The sequence below is a fragment of the Oreochromis niloticus genome, linkage group LG16 (assembly GCF_001858045.2).
Source record: "Oreochromis niloticus isolate F11D_XX linkage group LG16, O_niloticus_UMD_NMBU, whole genome shotgun sequence".
NCBI lineage: Eukaryota > Metazoa > Chordata > Actinopteri > Cichliformes > Cichlidae > Oreochromis > Oreochromis niloticus.
In genome coordinates this window covers 2,658,267-2,683,855 of record NC_031987.2, presented here as the reverse complement: position 1 = coordinate 2,683,855, position 25,589 = coordinate 2,658,267, and the positions used below count along the sequence as shown (strand labels likewise).

The following is a 25,589-nucleotide window of genomic DNA, read 5'->3' as shown; positions in this document are numbered from 1 at the left end:
AGGACAAGGGCCAAACTAAAACTTTGTGTTTGATGCTATGGCGTGATTGTGACATCATAGGGCGTCGTACTGAAAAAATAAAAAGTCTGTTGTACAGCTCTCCTCATGCCCTTTCATATGACATATTACTCCTTATGGTTTATTGAACTTTTTGTTAGGGTCAACTTTGACCCTGGACGCTAACAATGAAGGTGCTAACCTAGCCAACATAGGTACCCGTGTCCCCCAAAGCCAAGTGTGTTGTTGTGAAGTTTGAAGATGATCCATAAAAACCTTGTGGGTAACATAAAGTCTTTACTGATTTTGGTCTGACCCCGACACAAAAATGAAATCTGCTGAATTTACGTGCGAGTGTTAAAGAATCGCTGCACCTGTGAATTATTGCTCCATTTCTGTTATGCTGTTTGGTTTTGTGCGTTCTGTGTTTTAATATGATGATGGGACATTCTGCAGAACTTTGGTCATCTTCTGTACATATATATATATATATATATATATATGTATAGAATACCAGAGGCGCAAAACACCAGCTACTGGTAGACAGAACGGTCAGCCGAGACTGCAAGACCAGACTGACCAACCTGTGCACTGCCTGGATTGATTACAAGAAGGCCTATGACTCAATGCCCCACAGCTGGATACTGGAATGCCTAGAATTGTATAAGATCAACAGGACCCTAAGAGCCTTCATCAGGAACTCAATGGGGATGTGGCGTACAACACTAGAGGCCAACTCCAAGCCCATAGCACAAGTCACCATCAAGTGCGGGATCTACCAAGGAGATGCTCTGTCCCCACTGCTGTTCTGCATAGGCCTGAACCCCCTCAGTGAGATCATTAACAAGACTGGCTACGGATACCGACTACGAAACGGAGCAGTTGTCAGCCACCTCCTGTACATGGATGACATCAAGCTGTATGCCAAGAGTGAACGAGACATCGATTCACTGATCCACACTACCAGGCTATACAGCAATGACATTGGAATGTCATTCGGACTGGAGAAGTGTAGTCGGATGGTAACAAAAAGAGGGAAGGTAGTCAGAACTGAGGGGATTGAACTACCAGAAGGCAACATTGCAGACATAGAGGACAGTTACAAGTACCTGGGGATCCCGCAAGCGAATGGGAACCATGAAGAGGGCGCTAGGAAAGCTGCAACCACCAAGTACCTGCAGAGGGTCAGGCAAGTCCTGAGGAGTCAGCTGAACGGTAAGAACAAGATCCGGGCCATCAACACCTACGCCCTGCCCGTGATCAGGTACCCTGCTGGGGTAATAGGCTGGCCAAAGGAGGAGATAGAAGCCACTGACATAAAGACAAGAAAGCTCCTTACCATGCATGGAGGGTTTCACCCCAAGTCCAGCACCCTGAGGCTGTACGCTAAGCGGAAGGAAGGGGGCCGGGGACTGGTGAGTGTCAGCACCACAGTCCAGGATGAGACAAGAAACATCCACGAATACATCACGAAGATGGCCCCAACTGACAGCGTGCTCAGTGAATACCTCAGGCAGCAGAAACCCAAGAAAGAGGAGGAAGGCGCGGAACCATCATGGAAGGGCAGGCCCCTGCACGGTATGTACCACCGGCAGATAGAGGAGGTGGCTGATATCCAGAAATCCTACCAGTGGCTGGACAAAGCTGGACTGAAAGACAGCACAGAGGCACTAATCATGGCAGCACAAGTACAAGCTCTGAGTACAAGATCCATAGAGGCTGGGGTCTATCACACCAGGCAAGACCCCAGGTGCAGGCTGTGTAAAGATGCCCCAGAGACAATCCAGCACATAACAGCAGGGTGCAAGATGCTAGCAGGCAAGGCATACATGGAGCGCCATAACCAAGTGGCCGGCATAGTGTACAGGAACATCTGTGCCGAGTATAACCTGGAAGTCCCGAGGTCAAAATGGGAGATGCCCCCAAGGGTGATGGAGAATGACCGAGCTAAGATCCTGTGGGACTTCCAGATGCAGACGGACAAAATGGTGGTGGCTAACCAACCGGACATAGTGGTGGTAGACAAACAGAAGAAGACGGCTGTAGTGATCGATGTAGCAATTCCGAATGACAGCAATATCAGGAAGAAGGAACATGAGAAGCTGGAGAAATACCAAGGGCTCAGAGAAGAGCTCGAGAGGATGTGGAGGGTGAAGGTGACGGTGGTCCCCGTGGTAATCGGAGCACTAGGTGCGGTGACTCCCAAGCTAGGCGAGTGGCTCCAGCAGATCCCGGGAACAACATCGGAGATCTCTGTCCAGAAGAGCGCAGTCCTGGGAACAGCTAAGATACTGCGCAGGACCCTCAAGCTCCCAGGCCTCTGGTAGAGGACCCGAGCTTGAAGGATAAACCGCCCGCAGGGGCGTGCTGGGTGTTTTGTGTGTGTATATATATGTATATATATATATAAATAACATCGCCTTGACATGACGCGGGTGCGGCGAAGAGGTTACGGCGGTAGGAAAACAAACCAGCTCAGTGAGTAGGCAGATTTAAATTTGAAACCTGAGGTCGTTTCGTTTTGCCTCACATAACAAAAACAGCATTAGTAATTAAACGACTAACTGTAAATGAGCACGCATATGTAAACCCAAAGTACGGCAAAATTATCTGATGGTTGCTCATTATAATTTAATCTAATAATAAAGTCTGTGTCACGCCACCCACCATAACAATTGGCTTGTGTACAGTAGTCTGTGTGAATAACTGTGTGTAAATGTGTGTGTGGGACAACACAACAGCGCCCTGTTGATTTAGTTCCCCGTCTCCTTAGGGAGAAAGTCTGTTGTTGTCTTCCAAAACACACACACTCACACACACACACACACACACACACACTGCGCTCACTTGGAAACACAGTTGTGGTGTGGCTTTTGTTGCTTGATAATTGTTTTTAGCAAAACATAATTTTGCTAGCGGAGACAGCTAACCCATAACCATGAATCAGTGAAATGGTAATGGAGCCATAGGGGAAAAAGAAGAAGAGGAAACTCGTCGAGCCCACTGTGGCAAAAATGCAAGATGGGCACTCTCTCTCTCTCTCTGCCTTTATCAGTGTTTTTGGTCTCGGTCGCTCCACACTTTACTTTTCATTTCATTTATTTCTCAAAGCCATTCAGCCAATCCTATAAAAACACACATCAGAAGAAGAAAAACAAACCAAGAGAAGTGGAGCTGAATTAGCCACCAGCTCACCTCCATAAGCATTACTTCTCTCCCCAACCTTGCGACAGAGAGCCAGTCAGGTAAATAATTGCTTATGCTTTAATTAATAAATGCATCATCCGTAATGAGAGGGGCTCGTTAGGTGCCGTGGCAACCGCTACTGGTCTTTCTTCCAACTTTCACACTTCAAACTTCATTTGCACCTCTGAAGCATGCTAATTGCTCTCACGCTCTGCTATATAAACGGCGACAAAGTTTTCTTATTTGGAGGCAGGGAAGAGTGTAATGCGAGGCTATCGATCGGAGGGGAAAGACGATTGCCCCCGGCGGGTCACAAACCAAATTACTTTTAGATGTGAATTAAAGCGGGAGCCGAGCATAAGTCTGGATAAGCAAGCTGTTTAGATGCAGTGACACAGGCGATCAAATTCCTAATCAATCATGGTAATTTCATTACTTTAAAAAGTCACAGATTTCTAAAAAAATAACTTTAAAACAAACTTTTATTATCAGCTTGTTTTTGTTCCAAATGATCCACCCGTCCATTTCCTAAAGCGTCTGTCCAGCTAAAGCTGCAAATGGACTGGAAAACAGGCACAGCCAGAAGAATGCAAACTCCGGGGAGAGAGGCCACGGATGATGAGCGGGTTCAAACCTCTCCGGCTGTGAGGCAGCGGCGCTAACCACTGCAGCGCCGCGCCGCCCATAGGGAACGGTGCCAAACGAAATACTGCCCGGATCTTTACATTTTCCCACGCACACACCCACACGCAGATGTGGTTAATGTGCCACCTCGTAGTCGTGACATCGCCCAGCCCGACTGCATGTATTAATTATCCTTTTTATGTTTTAAGCTGGCTATAATGAATGTTGACAGCGTCTGTGTACACAGAAGTAAAGTTCACGGTACGGCAGTTAAACTGTGATTGCTGCAATAAACCTATCTGTTTGCTATAGCAGATTAATTTCAGCTCCTTGGTGAAGAAGGAAACTGTTTCTTTCCTCAGAGTCACGGCGACGGGCCTCTGGTTTGTTTCCCACTCTGTGTGTCGTGTTTCTGTATGTTAATAACAGCAGTCGGGGACACGATCCACTGAGCTGACTCAGGTTTACTCATCCAGACATTAGTTGTGAGTTTTTTTTGTTAAACTGTTAAAACTTGCAGCACCTGTATAATCAGACAGTTACTGCATGAGGACCTAAAGGAGCAGGAGAGAAAGCAGAAACGTTGATGTGCCAAACCAGCGGCTTTGTTCAGTCCACAACATATTTGCATGCACTTCATTTGCAACGGTGACAAGCGCAGTCATTGCAGGGTGACACCTGGTGCTAACGTGGGAGGTGAGTTCTTGTTAGCACATTAATAATTTAACATTATTACGGCATCGCAGACGTGCTCCTCGGCGTCTTCCAGCGTGACTCAGCCAATCTGAGCGCAGACGTGAATGTGCCTGGATGTGAATTTGTGATTTGAAAAACACTACCTGCCGAACGACAAGCGCATAAAACCTCTACTTATCTCCTCCGTGTGTGTCATCCTCATGAAAAGTGGATCATATCAGTCCCATCGGCTCAATGCCCACGGGAGCCGTTCACGTCAAAGAGCACCTTGCGACTGACAGCTAAAGGGCCTTCATCACTCGACAGCCGCAATAAAAGCAGTGATCATTCTGATAGAGAATAAGAAACCTCACACACACAGCACTGTGATCTGTGTGTGTGTGTGTGTGTCACTGTGCTGCTTACCCTGTGTGGTTCGTTTTCATGGCCTCTGCGTCGTGGGTCCAACTCTTCATATGGCGGCACCATTCCTTCTCTTCTAGCTTGCTGGTATTCTCGTCTCAGCTGCTGGATCCGGTCCATACTGACACACACACACACACACACACACACACACACACAGAAGTAGGTAGGCAGAGAGCCACACATGCACACAGAAAACAAAAGCAAAAGGAAACAAGGCTTTAGATGATTATTGCAGATATGCCAACATAACAAACAGAGTAAGAGACTCTTATTGGAAAATAATGAGCATAACTGTGGGACGTATGGATGCTAACTCTGTACTGCCAACTGTATCATACTCAAGACATGAGTTTGAGTGTGGAGATTTCTTCATCAGTGTGTTTTCTGTAAACCCAGAATAAATCATACAAAAATGCCATATTTAGGCAAAATGATACAAATGAAAAATTAGATTAGATTAGATTAGATAAAACTTTATTAATCCCTCGGGTGGGTTCCTCTGGGAAATTCAGAAAATACGCACAAACCGATAATTAACTTAATTTTTCAGATAGTTCGATAAACAGGTTAGAATTTTCTCATAGGTCAGAAATGTTAGTCTGAGATTTGGATGTAGATGTTTTTGACTGTGTAAATGGTCAGCCCGCCTCCAGCATGTCGTGCTTTCATGTGTGCTGTGTGCACGTCTACAGCGTGGCTCCCAATATGAAAAAAACATGCATATATTTAACAAAATTATTTTCTCAGTTATAATTAGAGCACCATCTGGAAACTCCAGAATTTTCTTCAACTCGCATAAAAACAGATTTTTTTATTTATTTATTTTTTTAAACAATTTGTTATATTTGCTGATTGAACTCGGAAGCTGAATGAAAAGTTTTTCCTTCTTCATTTTTGTGACCAAGAATTTAATGTCAAAAAGTACTCTGCATCTTTTATTGTGAATTACTCTGAAATACAACGATTTCCTATTCACACACACTACACCAGCTTTCTTCTGTCAGTTTTAGTAGAATGTTAGGAAACTTTACATCATTGGTTTTATTCTTTTTTCCATAAGACATGTTTGAATATTGGCTCAGTATGAAAACAAAGACCTGAAACATACACACACACATATATATGCAAATTTCAAACTGTACAATTTTCAGGTAAATCAGAGGCGGCCGAGCAGAATACGGTCTGTGATGATTTGAGATGGAGTGACTCATAAGACATATATAACACTAAATGACATCAATTCAATTTTATTTTATTTATACAGCGCCAAATCACAACAACAGTCACCTCAAGGCGCTTTATATTACAGAGAAAAACCCAACAATCATATGACCCCCTATGAGCAAGCACTTTGGCAACAGTGGGAAGGAAAAACTCCCTTTTAACAGGAAGAAACCTCCGACAGAACCAGGCTCAGGGAGGGGCGGGGCCATCTGCTGTGACCGGGTGAGAGAAGGAAGACAGGATAAAGACATCATCATCATCAAACGGCCGTCCTGATAATCAATAAGGAAAAACACGTAGTTTTAAGTGGCTAACATTGGATTTCTTAAATTTGTCAAATAAAAAGTCACAGTTGAAGTTGGCCAGGGATATCTGGTTGCTTGTCACCTTGAGATGGTCCTTTACTCTCTTGATGGTAAATGGACTGATTCTTATACAGCGCTTTTCTAGTCTGAGCACTCAAAGCGCTTTACACAACGAATTCATTCACCCAATCATACCCATTCACACAAGCACTTAGCTCCCTATCTAACATTCATACACATTCACATGGGAGAGGAACATGGGGTCAGTATCTTGCCCATGCAGACTGGGATGGAACCACCAACCTTCCGGTTAGTAGCTGACCTCTACCACCTGAGATACAGCCACCCCACATTTTTTGATCTCACATTTCACTATCCACGAACCACAGGGGCTAGCCAGCAAGCAACGATGTGTGTGCAACACACTGACTAAGATGGTGCAATCTTAGACGTCTGCACTGATGAATGCAAAAAAGCAGTTTGACATATTTTACTTTGAAAAGTTAATGGTTTTGGTTAAAATAACGTTCTTACGGTTAAGACTATTTGTGTCAACTGTTACAATGAGTTAATACAGTCTTGCCCAGTCATCTGTAACAAGCTAGGAGTGGGACCTCGGTGTGGCCACATCCTTTGAGTTATTTTTCTTCCTGCGACCAAACCATTTTCTTCCCTGACTGAAAGTGAGTCCACTAGAACGGGTCAGCGTCACAGAGAAACAGAGCCAGCTGGGTACATGCAAGCATATCTTCAGTTTCTGTGAGCACACTTGCAAGGACCAATATTTTGATCTTTGTCACTTTCTACATCTGTGTCTGTTTTTCCATCTTTTTTTATTTTTCTCTTGCAAAAACAAAAACATCAATCATTTTATGAATATGCTTTCTCTCTGTCAACACAGGAAATATGCAGCATATCAACACTGAACTCTGGGCTCAGGCACACACACAGATTCACTCACCCGTGCGTAATGGAAATACAGAAAGTCATATCATACACATATGTACCCATATGCACCATTAGGACTACAATTTGCAATTTCATGAACTGAAATGCTACAAGGAGAAAAAACCCGCACTGATGCAACATCAGGTGATTTCTAAAAAGTCAGAAAAATAGCAGCACACTCACATTCACCTCAAGGCTTTGTTTGAACAAAACCTGGGAGATCATGCATGAATCTTGGTCCCATCTACATTTCAGTATGTGCGTTTCTGTAAAACTCTGCTTCAAACTGCTTATTCTAGCTTACTGGGATTTTCTAATTTAAGGTTTTGAACCAGGTGAGAAATCTCAAATATTCTCATAATTGCAAAAACTAAATAGTAAGCACCCCTGAAAGCATACATGCTGCATGTTTATTTTAAAAGAATGCTTTTGTAGACTTCTTTTGGACTAATCATTGCATGGCTGTCTGCCCTTTCAGATCGGCCCGTCAATGAGCCATTGTCTTCTGACGCAGCTAAGAAAACCAGATTATAAAGTAAGAATTATGACCTTATATGTCCAGACACAGAGGCAGGAAGAAATTCCACAGTGATGATGCCGGAGTGGGAAAAACAGAATTACAATACAGCAAATACCAGAAGCACTGTAGTAGAAGTGTAGCATTTCTTCTTAGTCAAAAAACAGTTAGTGTGATTTCATAACCATGTGACACACAAAGTGCTTATGATGAATAATGTTAACAGAATGGAATTTATACAGTAAACTGCTTCTGTGTTTCACTGGGTATATTTTTTACCATTGAAACCAGTAAAGTCACCAATTGCAGTGAACCGAGTTCTGTTCTATCAAAGAGAAACGTCCACCTATTTACTACCTACTATTTACTCTGTAAAATGTTATGAAAGGAGTCAAATATGAGCCAGAGAAGCTCAGTTCTGACTGATGACAACCACACAGCGATGAGTTCTTGAGGATATGCTCATCTGCCAGTAGCATTACAGTTAGCTTCTGTTAGCTTCTGTTAGCCTCTCTTTGCTGCTGTTAGCCACTGTTAGCCGCTGTTAGTGAAACTTTCTTTGAAGTTAATGTAACACTGTTGAAGTCTGACACTAGCTGTGTCCCAAAGCATAGGCTGCATCCTTCGGAGGACCCGGCCTTCGCGGTCTACATGGGCCGGGTCCTTCGAAGACTGAGAAGGCCGGAAGTGCGAGGCTGGGATATGGTGAGCCAAGAAGGACACACCTGACCCATCCTTCAAATTCGGGGAAATGAAGGACACATTTGTCGGCCGCATTTGAAGGAGTCCATGAATTAGGACAGCCTTCGGCGCCTGGCTGTGATGTAATCGGCCTTCAAATGTGGCCTCAGGAGGAAGCAGCTGACGTTTTAGGACACAGCTACTCATTCAATGTGAAAATGTCATCAAACTGTTTATCAGAGTAATGTTGACACGCCGGCCTAACATTAGCTAACAAAATGCTAGCTTATAACCAGCTGTTGCGGTTTAGCATGTCTAAACTGCAAACAATAAATAAATGCTCATGTTTTTGCACGTTTTCATGCATAAACTGAATTCAGTTCAGGAAATGAGGCTTGAGGTGACGAGGAAGAGGATGATATGTTTTTACGATGCTGGTAATGTTGACTCTTTCCTTCATTTTTTGTTTCTTAGGTGAAAGATAAAACATAGATATGGTTATATGTAGTACAGCATTTGTCATAAGGCAGGTGTCCTTTGCAGCCACTGTATTCAAACATGGTGGGGAAACATGGTGGATTCCACAAACCTTCTCAAAACATTATTTTTGAGTTTCTAACAATTCATCAGTTTGTCGGAAGATGTCATTCCACACGATTGCAAAAAATCCTTTTTTCTATTAAATAACCTCCATTATTCAATGGCTGTATGAAGCTATGGTCCAGAATTCTCTTCATATGCGTTCTATATATGGGTTCTAAAGACAGTTATGCAGGTTTAAATAGTTCATACACTTTCCAAAATAATTTGATAATATAAAAAAATACATTCTAAATGAATGCGAGCACATGACCAGAATGACTCGAGTAAAAAAATATAGCATGGAAAGAAAAACATTTCAATGCACTTTTAGTGAGAAATGATTATGAGAAATGAGCTCCATGACCACAAGTTTCCATCAGTTTCTGTGGGTTTCATGGCCATGGCTGCATTCAGATTAACAAATGACATCTGTTCCTTTTTGATGTGTCTCAACCACCAGCACTCACGCACACAGATGGAGAGAATAAAGCCCAAAGCCAGATGCTTGTTCATGAAACGTCTTTGAAATGCAGGTGCAGGTATATTTTTATTCACATATCAGGTTTGTTGCAGTTGGTCGCTGGCAGTCTGGCTGGCAGGCAAAGAAGAAAAGAGGTGGCCTAAGTGATCTAATTCCTGGGAAAGAAAGTAATAATAACCATTGTTCAGGAGGTGATTGAATTGGTAATTTCAGCCGACACTGAGAGGGCCTCTAACGGCAAATGAAAAACAAGGTCACTGCTGCAATCTTAATTCAAAGCTATATTTTTTATAAGATAAAAACTGAGGTAGTTTAAATGGTGCAGCTCTTCATAAATCTGTGATATCATACTGTACAAAAGCGTTGAGCCACCTCTCATTTCATCATATTTTCCTAATTTACTCATGTAAACATACATGAGAATAAGATATAAAAGGCAAAAAGCAGAGTGTGTTACCAATATTAGGTATGACACAGCCTGAACTGTCTCCAATCGTGCTCCTTCTGCTGCAGTCTGATGTTCTCTTCTCTGTAGGATGATCCCACGCTGCTTCACTGATGCTGAGGTGTGTTTTTCTATCCAGGTGTGCTTTCACTGCACGGGCAGGTGTGTTTGGGATCATGTCAGATGCTTTCCAGCGAGTATTACATGGTGGATTAAAATTTGGTAGTACTTTTCTGTTCACTTTTAACAAGATCGTCAACACAACTGACAAAAACGCAGCTCAAGCCATGACAGAACCTCCACCGTTGGACCTCTCTCTCTTTTGTCACTCACCTTGCACTGAGATCATTTCTGATAATCATTTATAAGATTAACTCAAGGTCCAGATGCATCTCTCAGCTCCATCTCACATCTTTTTGTGTTTTTACTCATTCTTAAGGACGTGACTTTCAGCTGCAGACAGCTGCCTGTCACCTCTTCATTTCTCCAACGTTTGTCCAGTTTCCTCAGTTTTTTTTTTTAACACACTGCACACCATGCTGAGATATGTCAAGTTTACCGTTAACAGCTCTCTGACATTTTTCATAGATTCAGCTAAAGAAATGAGAACAAATTATATGTTTTTGTGACAGGCTGCCTAAAGGTTTCATTTAAAACTGGTCATTTACTGAGTTGTCTGTTCTGGTTCACCCCTTCAGTTAGGAGCCTTGTTATGGTTGAACGATTTGCAGGTCAGTGTTAAGTGGCTTAACAACCAAAAACATTCCTCTGAACATGGTCAGGTACAAGGACTGGACTGAAAACTAGAGAAAAATAAGCCCCTTCTAAAAGAAAAGCTTAGAAAGTTTGGCTTCAAAAAAATGAAAGGTGGCTCAAGACTTTTGCACAGTACTGTATGTCTCATGTACAAGTCTGAGCAGATCCAGCTGACAGTCTGTGCTAAAGATCTGATGTGACGAACAAATTAGATTTAAGCAAACCCTAAAAAACGAGCCAATAAAAGATCTGTGGTAACGCCGTAACTTTCTGGATATTTGTGCAATGATGAAATCTTCAGTGTCCACCTCTAACAGAAAAAAAAATCCTCAGCACACTAAATGTAGTCATTAGTCATTCATCAGTTTACCGGAGACACTGGAGAGACTATGCTAAAAAAGCTGCACTGATGTACAGCAGAGGAGGATGCATTAGAGTGACACACAATCTAGTCTGTGTGTGTGTGTGTGTGTGTGTGTGTGTGTGTGTGTGCGCGCGCGCGCGTAGGAGTGTTTCTACTTGATACTCTATCCTAAATGTGAAAGAACGCTGTGTCAGCAGGTACCCATAACATCCATTGTTAAATGAGTACATTTGGAAGTGAAAGAAGAGAAGCGAACAGAGATGCCAGCTGTACCTGATGACCAAGCAAAACACGTTTTAGAGTCTAGACTTCCTCATCACTGAGAGGGAAAACATCATCATCTTCTCTCAAATAAATGTTTACAGTTCTCTTTTATGAGTTTATGCGTGTATTTTATCACGTAAACATATCCTAAAATGTTAAAGGTGTATTTTATGTTGACAGGATTCAGGATCCTGAAGGTCGTATATTATTCCAGCTCATGGAAGGCAGTAGAAAAACCTCACAGATCCTTCACTCTTTGATCAATCTGTCCGACCATACGTGAGTGCATGTGCTCCTGTGAAGAAGAGGAGGAGGGACTGAAGGAAATATAGAGAGGTGGAGGTATATGTACCCTGGATGTATATGTAGCTACCCAGCTAACATCACTCAGACGACACGCACACCAAATATATCCATGTCCCTCACCTTATGCTCGTTTTATTGACGGAGGGCCTGAGGGAAAATTATGTGCAACGAATGAGCAAAGCATTTGTTTCTGTCTGCAGACACACACACACACACACACACACACACACGCACACAAACAGGAAATTCATGTGATTTATGACCCCGCATAAAAGGAAGAGGACAGGCTGAAGAATAACTAATAAGTGTGACAAACACAGACATTACCCGCACACATGTGTGCAAACAGCTCACGGCCACAGACGGAGGACCTGAAGGAGCTATTGATCAGCTGTGGAGAAACGAGTGAGCCATAAAGAGCGCAGACTGGAATGACTTCACTTTTTAACTACGGCGCGGTCATTAAACATGAACACGCCTGCGTCATGTGACAGCGGCTCATACTGCAGCACAGCTCTGCTAAGCGTTCATGCACGACACTGTAGACGACACTGTGCCCAAAATACATTTTAAAGTAAAATATATTGTTTTCATTAATCTATATTTAAGTAAAGCAGGGCACGGGCCCCACAAGAGCAGGCTTTACTTCCTCCTTAACACACACACACACACACACACACACACACACACAGGGAGCACAGGGAGATCAATCTCATGCTCTTGCTCTGTCAGACCAATAATAATTTTATAAATGTTTAAAATCAGAATCGGAAACTCGGCGTAGCTGTTAATAATGCTGCTATTAATAATTCAGAATTCTGTTCCATTAATAACATGGCGAGATGCTCCCTAAAATATATCAGCGTCCACAGTAAAGAAATATGTCTTTGTCACTAAACTCTATAAATATTTACGCGACTCGTTATAAAAGATGCCGTTTCTTTTTCTGTAACCCCTAAAATTTTGCGTCCCAGCTTACTGTACAGCAGTTTTGGGATCTGGCGTGTACTCGGGTCATGGCCACGCGCTGGGTTACGCCTGCTGAGCTGCTCATCAATGCAAATATCAGCCAATCACATAAAAGCAGTTCAATGCTTTTAGGTACGTAGACGTGGTTGAGGGTTCACAGACAATCGTCTGAGGATAGTTATTAAAATCAGGGGATGCAGAAGAGCATCTCTCAATGCACAACAATTCGAGCCTCATAGATGTCCTGCATCATCAGACGACCAGAAGGGGTGTGGTCTCCTGTTTCCTGTATGAGCTGCACAGGCTGCCTTTGGAATGTGGTTGAACGGGAGATGTGCATCATGGATGTGCAGCCGACGAATCTGCAGAAACTGCAGAAACAACATCAACGATGATCTGCGAGGAATGTTTCCAGCACCTTATTGAATCTGTGCAACGAATAATCGAAGTAAAAGTCACAAAAGTGTTTCAGCACAGCGGCCGGGGCAGTAAGATGGTCTACTCAGGAGGAATCCAGTAGATATAAGTTGAAATCCTCTAAAGATAATCCAATGTTTAATGCTCAAAATGCATGTCGCTATACTTCATATCAAAATATTTTAAAAACTTGCTGGTTGAGAGATGGGGCCAAAGAAAGGTATGCAAAAGACACGAAAAAGTGTGTGTGTGTGTGTGAACGAGTATTCACATCTTCGTGGGGACCAAAAACTGGGTTAGGGGCTGTCGGTCCCCATCTTGTGGGGACCGACAGCCCTTGTGGGGCCAAAATGCTGGTCCCCACATTTCCTCGCATTTTTGAGACTCAGAATGTGGTTTTAGTGTCAGGGTTACAGTTGGGTCATGGTTAGGGTAAGAGGCTAGGGAAAGCATTATGTCAATTAGGCTACGTTCACACTGCAGGCGAAAGCGCATCAAATCCGACTGAATCCGATAGATATCCGAATATCCGATGTTTTAGAAAGCGACTGCTGTTTGAACGGTCATGTCGCATTAAATCCGTCTTTTACGTCACTGACACAAGACAGACGCCAATTATCAGCGCCGGAGAAGACATCGCGAACGCTTCCTGGCCATCCTGTATAGATGTTAGTGAAACTGTTGGGAAGACAACGTGAACATTTTATTTGTACTGTATAATCTGCAGATTCTGACAGAAATCTGCAGATTATCCTTTGCTGTTTTAGAGGAGCGGTGCTTCAATCATTATTAGGTTATTTACATTATTATGTAAATAACAAAATAACTTAAAGCAAAACTTGGGAAACGTAAAGTCCGAAGTCTTTATATTAAGGGCCATCAGTCAAACAATACTGTTTGCTCTGGGTCTAAACAGAGCGCGTTGTGTGTGACATCTTCCTTTGCGCATGCGGGCCGCTTTGAGCGTTCACACTAGAGCGCGTTTGCTGTCGCATTTTATTTGTAGTGTGAACAAGCAGACAAAAAAATCGGATTTGATCAAAAAATCGGAATTGAGCATTAAGACCTGCAGTGTGAACGTAGCCTTACAGGTCCCCACAAAATACGAATACCCGACGTGTGTGTGTGTGTGTGTGTGTGTGTGTGTGTGTGTGTGTCAGATTCTGTCAGCGCTGCATTCTTGGATGAAAAAGGATAAAAATAAACATCCACAGATCTGCTGACCCTGAGATTTTTTCAGTTGCATTTTCTTTCATTAGCACAAACACGAAGCCATGAAAAAAAAATCAATAAAGCTTAAAGACATAAACGGCAGCTGATCCAGACGCTCGTGTCACGGTGCAAACTTTGTAAAAATCTCTTATTTTTTAAGGAACGTTTGCATCGTCTGCTGATTCAGATCACTGCAGAAACAAAGAAACGTGTCTCAGTTACAGATGACCGCCTCGTGCTTTTCACCGTACGGCTAAATGATCATCGACGTCTCATTCAGCCGCGTTAGGCAGTAATAAGGCTCAAACCCCGAAAACAAGCTTCTCACTACAGTTTCACCAAATGAGATAAATTCGTCTTGTTACACAGCAATTATTTGTATCTTAAATACCCGCACCCACAAACAAACAGCCTAAAAATAAGCCGCATTATCTCTCAGCAAAGACCTGACAGACTGCAGTCGATAAGGCCGAAGCAGCACAACAGAGGAAATATAGCTTTTTATTGACTGAGGATGACGAGATCGAGGTGTAGACTTTTTCTTTCAACGCGTCCACGAATGTGTGCCGCCTGTGTGTTCTCCCCGGTGTCTAGTTGTAGAGCGCCGGATCGTTATCAGCTGTGTCTTACAAGGATCAACCGGACCACAACAAGGAATCCGGGTCAATGCATTAGCTCGCTTCACTCTGCTGTTCCCGTCTCACTCGCACGCACACACGGGGTTACCTGCACGCTACCAAACAGCTTAATCAGTGTCAGTCGTTATCCATCATCTCGTTCACACGGATATGAGATTTCAGCATAGATCTGCTCTGTCGTCTTGACATTTTTGTGATGTATTCAATTTTCTTTTTGCATTTCTCGTTGCCGTGGCTAATTTCCTACAGTAAATCTCCACAGCAATCTATTTCTCACACCTGCCCCGTTTCACCTTCCTCAGTTTATGCAGGTAATCATCTCTGCTGTCACTTCCATCTCGAGCTTGATACAATCCATCTCTCCTTCCCTCCCACTCCATCCTAATCTCTCCATCTCCTCTGCCCTGCCTTCATTTCCCTCCCTCGTCTCGCTCTTCATCTTCATCTTCTTCCTCCTAATCTCCCAAGCTTCGCTCTAATTAGCTGACATCTCCACTAATGAAGTTTGACAACAAAAGATCACCAATGCTGGCAGGTGGGTCAGAGGAGAAACAGAGGGGAAAAAAGAAAGACAGGAAGGGGCAGGAAGTGAGGGAGAGGGTGTGTGTGAATGAAAAGAGCGAGGATCACGGTGCTGGTGTGTATGTGGGGCGGGCACACAGACGGGCTGTCAGGCTACTTGGTTTCTTTCTTTTTCCATACAGGCTAACAGGAAGTGACATGTGTTTTTGAAATGCAGCTGACAGGATATGACACTGCTTCTTATACGGCGCTGTCTGCACACGAGGAGTAATTAGCACTCTATCGACTGCCATGACATCAATCAGACTAGCTGTCTAAATCCCTGCGTGTGCAAGAGACGCGCTCACAGCGGCAGAGGAGGCTGGCATCCAATCGCCATGGCAATCAGTGAGCCTGTGAGTACTGTACAGATTCAATATTGTCGGGCATAACATTCAGACTAGCCTACGTGTGTGTGTGTGTGTGTGTCATAGGTGGGCCTTTGGGCCTATATAAAGAGTCCTTATGAAGCTTTAGCTACACGTTCTTTCTTTATTTAGATCTAAAACAAAGCCGATTAAAGGATTTTCTTACGAGACACCAAAATAAGATTTTAAGAAGATAACGTCTACCTCCAGTTTTGTCCTGTGGCATCCTCACATTGGGGACCATGTCTGTCTCTTATAACATCTCAAATTTCTGTAAAAATGTGATCACAAAGTTCTCAGACTCCCGCCTTAAAAGTCATAAATAAACATCTCCTCGTGCAGCTCTGCACTGCTTCCAGCTGTTTCCCAGCCAAGTCCTGTTCCCACCACGTTCCTGCGCATTCTGTGATTTCCTCGCTTCATCACCGACCTCATCGTATTTGGTGTGATCTGACTTTCATGCTGAAGACCATCCTCTGATTACGACTCCAAAGCCACACGGCGGTGTGAGAGTCCGAGCCTGAAGGCGACACGAAAGCTCAGCAGCGTGTCCACAAGCATGCTCTTTCTCTTTAACATTTGCACTGTTAATTCATCCCCCGGGTAACACTGTCAACATGGAGGTCTACTGTAATGAACCGAGGTCTCTGAGGGAAAACATCTGGCACGAACCACCTGCACTCTGACACCATGCGCCACTTTCAGCTTTTGGCTGCTCCCTGATTCACGACGGGTCGCTCAGCGGGAAGCTCCGCATGTTTGATTTGGCACACTTTTACCCTGGATGCTCTTCCTGACGTAACCCCACAGGGATTGTGTCTCCTCCTGGGGATGCTTTGGTTGTTAGGCGAATGTGTAAACCACCACACCACGGAGCCACTTCACTGAAATGCTTCTCAATATCTGGTCCGTACGACCTTATCCTAAAAAAAGGCAGCGGTGATGGAAGAGGTGGCAAAGTTGACAGCCTAGACGGGCAAACGGGATGGATTTAAATCACGTATGTGTTAAAGACATAAAAAATTCATTAAGAAAAAAGAGAAGCGGTATTGTTTAAATGTTTCCTGTCCATGTTTGCATTAATTCTGTAGTAGGTTTGGGTGAGGCTGCACCCAAATTTAGCACTATAATATAAAACTGAAGCTCACACTGAGCGTATGATGACAGAAACACGCACATTTACATTTTGTCTTAGCAAGGCTGTAACACAGTAACACACAGTCCGAGGGCACACAGGCATCTGTAGACACACAACAGATGAAAAGGAGGGAAAACCATCAACGTATGAATAATAAAATGACAGATGAACAATAGCAGAGTTTATTTGTCCTGAAAGTTTTAGTCTGCGAACGTGCGTGCACTCGTCCTTTGAAGAGGAAGAGTGCATGTGCCCATGTGTCCTTTTACCACGCTCATGCTCTATCGCGGGCGGATGTCCTTTGCATGGAATTTATTTTTCATTGAGAACTACTTGTGCAAATACGAGAGGCGGAAATCATTAAATGAGAGGAAGAGAGTGCAACAGGGGGAAGAGAGACCTAGAAAGGGTCTATTGAAGGAAAGAGAGCAAGGGGGAGGAAAGGATGGAGCACACGAGTGCCTCTTGAGAGCTTTTCCTTATTAGCCAGGCTGAATCACACGCTTCGAGTCCAGAAAACACACACTCGGGCTCTTTTCTCGTCTGCTCCCCATTACTACCCCTCACCCCACAACCTTTTCTCATTCCTCTCTTTTAGTCCTCTTCACATTCACCACTTTCTACTCCACGCATCTCAGTCCAGCTTATCCTTTACTTTTTTCTGTGTTCCCATCTACTTTTCTCAGTCTAATTTGCCCCTGTAGCCTCGGACACTCACTGACCTTCTCCTCTCTTTGTCCACCGACTTCCCCTCATCTCATTGGTTGAATTTTCCCAAAACATGTACTTAGCCTCTCTTCCCCTCTGAATCCCTCGCTACCTCCTCTTTTCTCCTTTTCTCTACAGTAGTTGATCCACTTTTCTCATTCCTGCATTTATTTGCGTCTCCTCACGACTGAAAATTTGGACCACCTACAACAGTCGCTCTCTCGTGTGGAGTTTTCCTCTTTTAATTTAAATTATTCGTTTTTAATTCTCTCATCTTCTATTTCTTCTCTTATTATTATTCACCCACTACCCTTTTCTTTACTCCACATTCGTCTCTTCCTATATTTAGATTTGAATCCTACATTTTCTTTCTGCTACTTTGTTCCTTTAGCAACAAGCAGTCATTCCAGTCTTTCTTCTTTCTAGCTTCCTTCACTCTTCCCTTCCTCTTTGTCCTTAAACCCACTTCCCCTTTCATTTGAACTTCCTTTACTCCTAAAACAATCCTTGGTTCCTGGATCCAACTGTGTGTTTCAGTTTATAAGCAAGATTATAAATGATGATGCAGGATGATTTTCACAGTAACCGTTGGTCGTAGGATTCGGTTTTCTATTTTTTAGCTACAGAGTATTTAGAGTCTCACATGTAAACACTGGTCAAACATTAGCTTTCCCTGTAAACTACCCATGACAACAGTCAGAAAAGGTAAGAAGGAACAGTTTACAGACCCTGTAATACTGTGCAAAAGTCTTGAGCCTGCCCTCATTTCTTCATATTTTGATGAGAAATTGGGAAAAAGCTGCAGTAATTTATTTAAAGATATCCAAACAATGACCACCTGCATTCTTTAGCACAACCTGAACTCTCTGCCATTTCTCTGAGTATCTTTAGGAACAGTTTTCCAGGCTTCCTGAAGGATATTCAAAGCTCTTCTTGTTCTCTTCTCTGTAGGATGATCCCACACTGCTTCGGTAATGGTGACAGCCAGGCTCTGATGATCCACGACTGATAGTGTTCCACTCTGTGTTTTTCTATCTATGTATGCTTTTACTGACCCAGCAGTGTGTTTGGGGTTTTTGTCATTATGAAAACTACTAAACGAGATGTTTTCCACATGCTGTTGCACGGTGGATCATAATCTGATGGTGCTTTTCTGGTTTCTTAATTCCATTAATTCTGATAAGATTGACATGAAAGACACGACTCTGTCAGATACCGCTCAGCCTCTAGAAAGCTTTTTTTAGAACTGCCACTTTTGTCCTGTTTCCTCACATTTTTAAGGAGATGCGCATCTTACCTGGATACACCAGGTTTTCAGCTAATAAATCTCTGAGAATCAGCTTGTGCAAAATTACTATCAAACTCTCTACTAAATTGTCTGTTATGTATAGATACCACACTGGTTTATCCATTAAAGTGACTTATATATTCTGAATAATTCATAGGTCAGTGTTAAGTACTTTAACAAACAAACGAAAATGGTCAGCTACAAGGACTGGACTGAAAAAAAGAGAAAAAGTAGCCATGTCCCAAAACTGGTTTAATTATTTAAAACATGACCAGAAAGTTTTGATCCTTGGAAGCAAAATATAGTGAGTAACTCAAGACTTTTGCACGGTGCTGTATGTGCAGGTGGAATTTAATGCAATTTTTTATTGTCTGACTGAAATAAAATATTTTTGTCAATATCTTAGCCAGCTAGCAGGCAGCCACCAAAGTGGCAAAGCAATGCAGAGAGAAAATGAAGAGGCTCCAAAGATATTGCAGCAAAATAAAAGACCAAAATGCTGAATTACCATCCACTGACCACAGTTACATCACTCCAGAGTTCCAGTGCAGCGTAAATATGAGCAGAAAAACAGGCCCACAGGTTTATGGAGTCTTAGTTGTCACAAAGCCCTCCAAAAGCTAAATACATACACGGAGAGATTTATGTGGCAAATGGCATTCATACAGACAAACCTGGCACCCCTGACAACTTCCTGCAGAGTGTGTGTGTGTGTGTGTGTGTGTGTGTGTGTGTGTGTATGTGCGTGCGTAAGAGAAACAGTGAGGGAGAGGAAAAGGTGTGCAGGTTAAAGACAGTGAGTATGTATTCTGGTGAGTGTGACTGTGTGCGACACGACGAGCTGAGAAAACGTCTGATTAATTAACGCAGAGGAAAGAAAGCCTCTCCAGTGACCAGCCAAGCAACGCTAAAAGCTCATAACTTATTCCTGTACGAGCGCCCGCTGTGTCTGTTTCGCTATGTTTCACTAATCCAACTCTGAACATGCATCCTGAGAACGTATATTGTTTCCACTAATGTGTGTATCAACCAGCACCCCATTATGTGCATTATATGTGATGAGCTGCGTAAATATATAAAAGCAGAACTGCAAACAGCCTTATGTGTGAGAAACTACAACAACTACAACTACAGACCCCTGTCTTCATTCGCGCACCCCAACCAGATGGCCCCGCCCCTCCCTGAGCCTGGTTCTGCTGGAGGTTTCTTCCTGTTAAAAGGGAGTTTTTCCTTCCCACTGTTGCCAAAGTGCTTGCTCATAGGGGGTCATATGATTGATGGGTTTCTCTCTGTATGTATTATTGTAGGGTCGACCTTACAATATAAAGCGCCTTGAGCTGACTGTTGTTGTGATTTGGCGCTGTATAAATAGCACTGAATTGAACTGAACAGGCTATTATGTTACAATAATGGAAATTCTGAGAAAGTGTAATATTACTGTATAATTTAGCAGTTTTTATTTTATTTTGACTTTTTGTTTTTAATTCAGTTTTGTTTCAGTTTTGTTTCCAGAGCAGATTTTCTTGTTTCTGTTTAGTTTTTATTATTTTCAGTCTTAGTTTTAGTCTTTTCCATATGGAGAGAATTTGCCAGAGGCAAAACTGAAGAAAATCAGTCCAGAACGGTTTGAAAACAGAGACTCTCAGTCAGTCAACACGTCCATCAAAGCCTCAACAGGCAAGTTTTATTTGTTTTTTAAATAAACTGATAAACAGATATTAATACTAAGAAGATTTCCTCTATAGCTGCATTTTATTTCAGTTCAAAGATCATTTAGTTCAAAGTTTTTATTTTTATTTGAATAAACTATTTTTGTTTCAAATCTAGTTTTAGTTTAGTTTCAGTTTCCTAATGAACTCCTTGGTTCAGACTGCAGGGCAGGAAATAAACTGCCAACACCTCCACAGCCGCTGAACCTGCAACATTATAAGCAGCGAGCAAGACCACCACACGGGGCTGTATTATTTCTTAATGAAAAGTACTGCTGTGCTGCTCTATTATTTTCATTAAGTCAGGAGGAACTGTGCTTTCTCTTTGTGAAATCAGAAACAAATGCACTCTAGACGTTTTTTCTTTATGTCTCTTCCTTAGTTCTTGTCGATATTGCTCTCTACTTATCTTCCAGCCGTGTGCTACAATACCTCCCTCCCTCTCTCTCTCAGCCTTACTCCATTCTGGTCTCTCAAGGCTGATTGTTTTCTAATTGGTGTAGTGCCAGGGGTCATGGTTGTTATGGAAACCTGCAAGGGGTACTTGGAAGGGTTGGACGAGGTGCTGGTGGTGGTTGGGTAAGGGTGGGGAGGGGGCACCCACTCAAGAAAACTGAGGGCAGCTCTTATCCAAGGCTTAGGTAGTCACTTCAGAAAATGGACTGGGTGTTGGTGTGCCACAGTCTTTTTGTGCAGAAACCATCACAGTCTGAGTGCCGACTCACAACTTCCAACATCTGCTGGAGGATCGACACTTAGCTTTACGGTAAAATTAGAGGCTGGTTTCACTTAAGCTATAGGCTGTGGTTTCTAACGTCAGGGCTAAGGCGGGCACAGTGAATGCATTTTCACCAAGTCTCCTCACAGAGACAGAAACACCTGCATGAGTGTGATCAGCAGCAAAGATACTCTCATTAAACTCTATTTATCTTTGCCAAAGCAATCATAACCTGCTGATTAAAAAAACTGAGGGGTGGCACTACACTGTTTGAATAGATGATGCTGGGAGGCCTGTTAGGAGGACAGTCTATCAGAAGAAACGCCAACGTGAGAAATCCTTCCCTCGGTGGAAAGAAAATGTGTGCAACTGTCACAATAGATTATACGGGCGCATGGATTATTAAATTTGAGGCTGTGTTTGTAGACGTGAAGAGAGGATGTGGCTCATTTATTTGAAAACACATTTATGCTAGTGCTTATTATCTTTACCAAATGTGTTGTGTCTGGATGCCTCAGTGTGTGTCTGTGTGTGTGTGTGTGTGTGTGTGTGTGTGTGTGTGCGTGTCCGTCCAATGAGTTTACTAAATGAGTCTGCACTAAACTCTGCCATGCATATGGAATTAAGTTGGATGTGCCCTTTGGAATTAAAGGTGGTCGGCTACTTGAGAAGCAGACAGCGTGATATATGGCTGTGCTGTGTGGTTAAATAACTGTCCTTCCATAATAGAACTGTTTAACACAAATCCCTGACTAACCAAATAACTAAATATAATCTTGGAATGTAAGGTTCACGCATGAAGCCAGCTATACAGAGAGAAACAAATTCCTAGGCATTAGAAAATACATTAGAATCCACATATCGCATACAAATGTAGTAATGTTGATGTAAATGCTGCATGAAAATGATACGATGTTTAAAGGTAAAGTTTTCGGTGCTAGATGTAAATTTCAAATGATTTCTGTTTTTTTTTAACCCTCCCAATACAAAAGCATAATCCCAGCTACGGTGGCTGCTGTAGGACAAACATGTTTTAGTCAGCCAGGAGCTCAAAAATATCGAGTTCTTATTGTACCGCCATAACGCCCGTGGCCAGCCAGTGTGATTCTACTACTGTTTGGACCATATCCGCATCCGCCCCAGAGTTTTTCCCTATCTGTGGAGTGCTGTGAGTCCACTGTTTACCTCAGCTGTCAATGCCAGGTGAGAAGTGTCCACCTTTATTTAGTCTGGAAGAGGCAGTTGGGCTCAGACAGAGTCCGACATGAGTCAGTAAATCAGAAAAGCTCACTTTTGACCAGTGACTGAGGTGAATCATTGAGGATATGCTGAACCATCAGGAAGCGCTGCTGTTAACTACTCTTAGCCTCTGCTACCTCTTGTTAGCCACTGTTAGCTTTTGTTAGCTGCTGTTAAGTAGTATTAGTAAACATTCTTTGAAGTGGATGTAACTTTGTTGGACACTTAGTGAAGAAACTCTCCTAATATATATGAATGTAATCAGACTGTTTATCAAAGGAAAGTGTATAAAAGTAACTGGCATAACATTATCTTACAAGCAGCTGTTGCTGTTTAGCTAGCTCTTGTTAGCTGCCCAACGAGAGCTAGCTAAACAACATTAAACAGTATTTATTAGCTTTAATAAATAATTGCAACAACGAGCATGTTTATGCACGTTTTCACGTGTTAGAGCCCTGACTTCAGTTCTGGAGCTGAGGCACGAGGTGAGGATGAAGTTTATTAAGACACTAATGACACCGTCTCTTTCCTTCCTGTTTGACGAAGTTTATGAGAATGCATTAGAAGATGTAATTGCATACTATTCTATGCATATTTTTGATTACAATATCCTTTTTTCTATTAAATAACTTAAAGAATTATTTAGTGTACCTAATGTAACCAAATAATAGAAGAACGGTGGGATTATTGCAGGACAATTCACATAAAGTGTGTTCTTCTCTTCTCTTCTCTTTGTTTTCCAGAACTCTCACAATCTACTGCACAATCAAGCACTAGCTAACAACTGACTGCCCACTCACTGCTGATGTGAACTTTCTTGCACGTTTCATAGACACCTACACATATGTAGGCATCTGTATTTGTTAGGCTTTTTTGGTGTTGGTCTCAGACTCCGCAGCTGCAGGGTCAAATCACAGAGGGGGCTTATCAGGGTGTCCAAGTATTCCAGGGGTGCACCAGTACGTACAAAGCAGCTGTTCACCAGTTACACCAGAGTCTCTTTTTATTTTTGAACACTGGATGGAAATGTTTTTGGTGTGATGTCATCTATCACTTAAATTATCATCATCATCAAATATCAGCTGGCACAATACAGATCCTGCTTTTAATCTGGCTTTTAGAGCCATTTTTAATCAACTTTCTTTCTAACAGACACAAATCTGCACCTAACACACATCTAACTCCACGAGCACACATAGCTGGGTTCAGCTGTGAGCTGCACGGCGTTTCTGTCACTGCGTTGGTCTCTGTGTCGATGTGTGTGTGTGTGTTTGCATGCATGTGTGTGAAATAGGTGTTCTTCACTGCTTTGCTGACGTGCTGATGGAGTTCTTAGAGATTTTGTTTATCTCCCACATGCATACAGTGGCTCAGGCCTCCCTTGACGCACAGCAGCACACACACACACACACACACACACACACAGCGCTGACACACTACCTTCTTTTTCTAGCACCATCGATTACTGTCAGCCAATACCTGCACTTCCTTCTGTCTGCATCATCAGGTTTCAGGAAGTGATGATAAATGAACAGCACTGTCTGCCAAAACCTGTGGCCATAGATATATAGGTCTAAAAAATCAAGACATTTTAAGACCTGTGCTGCTTTAAATAAGGAAAGAGAAGATGAGAAAACTTTTAATTTTCAAGTAATCTTCCCAACTATAAATTGGATTTAACAAAATAAGTATCAAAGACTAAGTTCAGAGGTTTTGTTGGTTTTACAGATCATATAAGGTGAACCGTTTGAACAAGAACATTTTTATATCACCGCCCATTTTTGTATAGAATGAGATTTATGAGTGGGAGACTTAATACAGTAATACATTGTGAAATTTTTTCTTGTAATACATTATCAATACACTACAGGCAAATATCAATATTTTGTCTTCGAACATGGAGGCACTCTAAACTGATTTCCCACCCTGCCAATTAGACTTACCAGAATAGCTACTCTGTGGCTCTCTGTGGTGGCGCTTATCAAATTAATTAGAGTAAAGTAAATGGCAGTTAACCAGCTTCCAGTGAAGAAGCAAAGCTCAGAGAGGGGGGAATTTGTGGACTGTTGGAGAAAACAGCTTTGTGAGATACTGTAGATGATTGTCTTTCAGTGTATTATCTGATTCCCAAGCTCAGTTTACATCCTAGTAAGACAGTTTTCTTTTTGTCCATCCTCTTAACAATTTGATTTCTTTTAATAATGTTGAGGGACTCGACACTCTGAGTCAAGGTCAAAGAGTCCTGACTCTGCATTTAAACAGAAAAACCCTTTTAGGCACGAAGGTAAGAATACAGGAAAGGCGGCGTCAGAAAACATCTCCGGGATGCTCGGAGCTGTCCATCAAACAGCTTTGCTCCTTTGCAAGAAGACAGGTACAGAAATGAGGTGGATGCACACGTGTGTGGGAGAATATCTGCACTGGCAGATATATTCAGAGGTAAGTGAGCTGTGACTGACATCATAAAGGAAAGAAGTCAGGACTGGGAAACGGAGAAAAACACTGAGCCCTGCTTTCTTATGGGACACACACACACACACACACACACACACACACATGGATGTTATGTGTACGTCAGTACACAGCCACTCATACTGAAGCTTCCTTTTTGTCTGTCTCCATCTGTATTGTTTTAAAACTGGCACGCACACACACACACACACACACACACACACACACTGGCCTCAGGCAGATGAATGTGATTCAGCAGAAGAGCAAAGAGAATGGAAACATGATGATGACGCTGTACTGCAACACTGACGAGGAACAGGAGGTGGACTCAAAGTGACAGCACGCTGGTGTTTATCACTTATTTGGTCATGTTCTGTGTATACACAACACCT

At 42.6% G+C, this 25,589-nt stretch overlaps 1 protein-coding gene across 5 annotated transcripts in view; it reads right to left on the bottom strand.

The window, feature by feature from the left end:
• Positions 1 to 25,589, bottom strand: part of pard3bb (par-3 family cell polarity regulator beta b) — a 205,111-nt gene that overhangs the window by 44,207 nt on the left and 135,315 nt on the right. For 4 of the 5 annotated variants that reach the window (XM_019353173.2, XM_019353172.2, XM_019353170.2 and 1 more), the window contains one exon: positions 4,909 to 5,026. In XM_019353173.2, coding sequence (XP_019208718.1) covers positions 4,909 to 5,026 — 118 coding nt within the window. Of the gene's footprint in view, positions 1 to 4,908; positions 5,027 to 9,779; positions 9,802 to 25,589 lie in introns of those variants that run through there. The other variant, XM_013270228.3, reaches the window with a different exon arrangement.